Below are 6,000 nucleotides of genomic sequence, written 5' to 3'. Positions count from 1 at the left end.
GTCCGACTCGAAGCTCGCGCCTCTTTCCAACACCTCCACAACCTCACACGCACCATACGACGACACCCCAAACACACACTCACACCCACCACCGCAACACCCCTCTGACACCCACCACACGCACCCACCTCTCCCCTCCCGCCTCCCCTCGCCCCACACAACACACACCGCTCACACAACCCACCCGCACCCTCCAACCCCTCGCCTTCTCTTCACACAACCTCCCCTACTTATTTGCACAAAGACTTTCAGCCCTTTATTTATTGAATTATTTATCTATTTATTCACTTCTTGACGACACAACAAATAAAGACCTCTTACAAAACCCTTCCCAGTGCCTCTTGTCTCAGCAGCAAAGCAACCGCCCCGGGGCATGGGGGGAAGTCACCTCCACTCGACACCTACACCGAGCCCTCAGCCAAACAGCCTTCGCACCACTCTTCTCCCTCACGCCTCCACAACGAGCATCTGGCGGCAACCTCTTTCGAAAAACGCTGCCTGGTTTTCCCACCAAGATCAGAATTATCTCTTGTATCCTTGTCTCCTCTACTCTTCCCATCTCCACTGACTGATGATTGGATCTTGAGTGCTCTTGCCAATGGAACCTGTTGGAGCACCTCCAGAGAACAGTCACAAGCGCAACTGCGTGACACAGCACTGCTCCTACATATACAAGCTTAGGGAGTTGGGGTTCTTTAGCTTGCAGATGTAAAGTCTCCAGGTAGACCTTACTGCAGCCTTTTAACACTTCAAGGGATCTTAAAGGAATGCCGGGAACAGAATCTGAAACAGCAGCTCTAGTGACAGTGAAAGGACTCTTGGGATGGACTTGGGGCCTGGACTCAGAGGACAAGGGGAAATGTCTTTAAACTGAAAGAAAGTAGGTTTAGATGAGGCATTAGGAAGATATTATTTACTGTGAGGGTCGTTAGGCATTGGTACACATTACCCAGAGAATTTGTGGATATCCCATCCCTGGACATGTTCAAGGTCATATCAGATGAGGCTTTGAGCAACCTGGTCTAGTAGTAGGTGCCCCTTCCCATGGCCAGGGGCTTGGAGCTAGGTTACCTCTACCGTCCCTTCCAGTACAAGCCATTTTACAACTCATGCTTGGGAAGCTTTGTAGGACTGTCTCCTGTGTTAGGGACAGGTGAAGAGTGTGAAGAGGAGGGAGCGGCACAGACATGTGATGAACTGACTGTAGCCCCATTCCCCATTCTGCCACCCTGGGGAAGAAGGTAAAGAAAATCATGACTGCAACTGAGCCCAGGAAAACGTGTGGGGTGGAGGGAACATGATTTTTAGATTGGGTTTTATGATCTACTCATTACCATATTCTGATTTGATTGCTAATGAATTAAACTAATTTCTCCAAGTCTGTTTTATCCCTGATGGTAACCAGCAAGTGATCTTTTCGTCTTTATCTCACCCCACAAGCCTTTCATGACATACTTTTCTCCCTTGACCATTTTAGGAAAGGAGTGAAAGAGCAGCTTGATGGGCACCAGGCATCCAGCCAGTGTTAACACACTACACCATGTCTCTCCTGGCTCTGCAACTTCAAATATTTTGTTATTTTTTGCCCTGAAAATAATTCCATTCATTTCAGTTTGCAGTTCTTCCAAGTAGCATGACTTGCATAGATATTTAAAAGTCTTCATTAATGTGCTCAACTTTATGTTTTGGGTTTTTTTATTCAGGGTCTGCAGCTGGATGGAACTTAGTCTGGGTTATCCTTGTACTCACTGTATCTGACTCTGGCTGCCCCAAACTCTACATGGAAGACCTGGTATACTGATTTGGACCTCACATTATGGCACTTATTCAGTGATACCTCTTTTTTAGATCACCATTTGTTGCTCCACTTGTGCCTCTACAGATACACTGCATCACTTAATCGTATAACTGTTCTCAGCTACATACTACCAAACTTTCTCTCCAAGATCCTTATCCTAGTTTTCTAAAAAGAAAATTCTTCACCATTTTTGCAGCCTAGGCTGAGGCTCTTTTTGAATCTGTCTTTAAGCTCAGCCTGTCTCACATGCCATTTACATTCTGGATCCAGATAAAGAAGAAAACTCTGCAAACACTCCTTTCTGCAGCTCACCTGCACTTGTTGCCATGCAAAGATCTCCACCCATGAGAGCCTTGAAGACCTGTCAGATACACTTACTGTCTCTGCCAGTTTGTGTACCCACTGCTGAATCTTACCTCTTGGTAAAATAAAACATTCATGCTCACCTTTCATCTAGATTTGACAAAATGTTCTAATGTTGCTACAACAATTGGAAATTTCTCCACTCAGAAGCACAGAGCACATTCACTTTTATTTAAAGATTTTGCAGATGGGGCAAATGCATCATACAACAGTTGCTCTATATCCATTTACATTACCTTGTTGTAAATTTAGAAAACAAAATGTTTTTAAAAACTCAGAACACAGAACATAACAAAGAGCTCTTAAATACCATTAAATGAACCCATTTATGTGGCACAAATGATCAACACTGAAGACAACTGGTTTAAAATTAAATAAACCAAGGCATTTACTCACCATTGGTAGCCTGGATTGAAGTATCTGGAGATCATCATAACCATAAATCTGCTTAAAGACAGATAAAAATACAAGATCATTATAACACTTTTCTCTGATGCTGATCAATTTGGGGCTTTGAACACAGTTTGACTTAGGCCCATTCTATTTTAAAGGTGTACAGCTTTATGTTGCATTGTGTTAACGGGGCACTGTAGCATTTTAAGGCTAGTGGAAAACTAAGGTTAAAATTGGCTTGTCACTCTGATGCTGTTTCCTGATGACAGCAGTCCTCTGAGGGGAGCTTGACTGTCCCATCTTCAATACAGTTTTCACAGATGCATCATTCCTCAACCTACAAAAAATCTACAGGGCATTCAGGTTTGGGAGTAAGAGCAACAGCCCTCTTTGCTGTAATCATTACTTCAGAGAGCAGCAAGATTTAAGATTTGATGACTAGACCGCAAAGCAACCTATGGTATCCCCTCACATTCAGTGTGATATAGAAAAATTACCAGAATAAAGTTTTTGATTCAAAAAACGGATGACCAAAAATACCTCGATCCTGGTCAAACACCAAAAAATTATGTGCAATCTTTCAACTTTGCAGATAGGACACATGGCACATTTCAACCATTACTGAGGTAAATCTATTCCAATAATACTAACCTAAATGAGCCTAATTCTATTCAAAGGGACTAAAACCTGGTAACACTGAAAACCATAGCAACACATGTTTAGCTACAAGAGCAGCCAGATCAGGTCTGCACCAACAGCTCTGCAGTTTACTACCAATAGTAATCCTCTACTGAATATATTTCATATATTCTTTAGCACTTAGAACAAGAATTCCAGGTGTGACATGTGCCACCAAAAATGCCTTGGCATAGACAGTAGCAGGTCTGGAGGGCCCACTTGCGCCAAGGGTTAAGCAATTAAGGACAAAAACAATGAAACTGCTTACTGGGTAGGCAGGCAGAAGTCCTCCAGGTCCCACAATATACTGGTTATGCAACAAGGGTGGTACACCTTGGGGCAGGTTTGGGGGAGCTTTGCCTGTAGAATCAAAATACAGACATTTTAACAAGCCTTTAGAAAAGAAAAGGCTTCAGCCTTGAGACAAGATAGCTGCACAGGTTCTGGTGGCTGCACTGTCTTAGCTTGTAAAGAGCAAAACTATGCAGAAGAGTTTTGTGCTCTTTGATGAAAATGCTCAAAATAGCCTGAAGAGTTTAACCATGCATTAAGGAAGGGAAAGCACAGGCTACTTAAGACTGAAAACAGTCCCACCAGAGAAGAGCCTGATTTTGTAATTTAGTTTGTCCAAGAGGATTACAAGAACTACAGAAACTTCTCCTTTCCTCAATCCTCTTCTGAAGGCAAATTTAGACATCATTTGCAATCTGAAAGAGCTAATTCTCTCCTTTCATTTTCTGCTCCATCAACACATTCCCCCTTATCACCAGCAATAGACTGGAAAGCACTAAATGCTGCCAGCATACTTTCTGTGGGTGACTTACTGCAGCTGGGAATAGCAAAGAGAAGATGACTGAAATGGTTTCAGCTGCCTCCATGAAGCAGTGCTAGGAAGCAGAACAGTAAAAGAACAAAGCACTTCAGCCAGTCATCAGACACTTCATTTACAAGCTATGGAAATGAGAAATTCTTCTGTAAGTAAGCTTGATCTTAGTATTAGATCATTCACTTCCCTCCATAGGATTTCCTTTTAGCAGTTCAGGTTTATTAGGTAAGAAAGAGAATTAAGCGTTGCTTCCACATCAATGCAGGAAGCCTCCCAGCCTTCTCTCTCCATGTAACCCCCTTCTGAAGTGCTGTTTGCTCTGGAATACCCAGACACCAGATACTTTCTTCCTTTCTATAGAAGTGGTAGTAGGGATGTGACATATGATAATGAGGACACTGCAGTATATTCTGATACTGCCAAATGAATTCAAGTCACAGAGAAGACTGAAATTAAAGCTCATGTGAACTCACAGCCAAGAGCTGATCACAACTTAGAATACAAAACTGAGTGAATTTTCTAGCCCAAAACTTCCCAAGTCAGAACTGCTTTGGTGCCTATTTATAAAGCTCTTTGGGGATGGAATGTGCTATATAAATGCCACATAACACCCTAACAAATATTTCAAATAGACAAAACCAGGCAATTTTATTTCATAAGCCAGCAAATACAGCACACTGGAAATGCTAGTCAAGAGTGTGGACTTCTTAGTGCAGTTATGGCTGGTGAGATGCTCAACTGACAGCCCTGCTGACTGAAATCCTCTGTCTATCCACGGATCTGTCAATATTGCCAACCTGAAGACACTAGGGGAGCTGCCCGTGTGGTGGCAGCTGGTATAGACACACTGGTAACGCTCAGGCCAAGGCTGTTTGTAGTGTTCATACTGCTTGCCATGCTGACAATCGAGGAGGTGGTGCTAGTGGCTGAGGTTGAAGCAGTTGAAAAGGTTGTTGAGGGCTGGAGCGAAGTTGTGTTCTCAATACTAGTGTGCTAGAAAGGAGACAAAAAGAATGAGGATCACAGAGCAAATAAACCACAGTGGAAGAGGCTGGGGGAAAAAAAGAAAAATAAAAAAAACAACAAACCTTTAAGTAACAGCAGCACATGCAAAAGATAGGCTTTATCTATATTCCAAGCAAGCAACTAAGTTGCATGCTTGTGATTTTTTTTTGTGATTCAAAGAAAATTATTACATAAAAGCCAAATTCCAACTGCTATATCATCACAAAATTATACCACAGTAACTCAAACATAACATATATCACCTGCATTTTGCCAGCTAATCTCTCCATTTTTGAGACATTTCAGATCACCGCTTCTATGTTTGTTTTTTGGGGGTTTTTTAATAAATTTGTTACAAGACATCCTTTTTTCTTTTATTTCATCCCCCCTTGCTGGCATGACAATTTTCTCTGCAGCTGCGTGACTGGCAAATCTCTGTGATAGCTACTCTTGATCTAATACAAATCACAAGTGGTAAAGACTTTCTTTGCCACTAGAGGGCTGGCAGTCTCTTTTCTCTGACATAAGGCTCTTGTTTCAGTTTTCAGGGTACTGGGACACACCAAACTTGAAGAGAGGGTCTCAATTATCAGATAAACTGACTGTATGCCAAACAGCTGTTGAAATACAAACAGGACTTACCACATGTGATGTGCTTGAAGACAACACTGAGGCAGAGGACAGGCTGCTCTGATGATTGGAAAGGGAGCTAGAAAGAAATTGCAAAGAATTAACAAAATTAGTTTTCCTTAGAACTATTTTTAATATATATATATATATGCATGTGTACATACACACATATACATACAAACACAGATTGGCAGCAAGACATCAGTTAAAGACCAAAAATTCTAGGGAAGTGTGTGTATACACATATAGTTGAACAAAAAAATTATCTGTAAGGGTGCATATATACACACACACAGAGGTATGTATA

General features: G+C 41.9%; 1 protein-coding gene across 5 annotated transcripts in view; it reads right to left on the bottom strand.

Annotated features, from left to right (window-relative positions):
• Window positions 1-2,311: 2,311 nt before the first annotated feature.
• The window catches only part of UBAP2 (ubiquitin associated protein 2), a 53,417-nt gene continuing 49,728 nt past the window's right edge, over window positions 2,312-6,000 (bottom strand). For 3 of the 5 annotated variants that reach the window (XM_018077315.1, XM_018077317.1, XM_018077318.1), the window contains 4 exons: window positions 5,706-5,772; window positions 4,856-5,051; window positions 3,501-3,592; window positions 2,312-2,608 (listed from right to left, as the gene is read on the bottom strand). In XM_018077315.1, coding sequence (XP_017932804.1) covers window positions 2,474-2,608; window positions 3,501-3,592; window positions 4,856-5,051; window positions 5,706-5,772 — 490 coding nt within the window. In that variant the 3' untranslated portion in view covers window positions 2,312-2,473. The remainder of the gene's footprint in view (window positions 2,609-3,500; window positions 3,593-4,855; window positions 5,052-5,705; window positions 5,773-6,000) is intronic. The other 2 variants (XM_018077316.1, XM_008927719.2) reach the window with 1 other exon arrangement.

Source organism: Manacus vitellinus, unplaced genomic scaffold (genome assembly GCF_001715985.3).
Source record: "Manacus vitellinus isolate BGI_N305 unplaced genomic scaffold, ASM171598v3 scaffold_36_pilon, whole genome shotgun sequence".
Lineage (NCBI taxonomy): Eukaryota > Metazoa > Chordata > Aves > Passeriformes > Pipridae > Manacus > Manacus vitellinus.
This window is presented reverse-complemented; position numbering and strand designations above follow the sequence as displayed.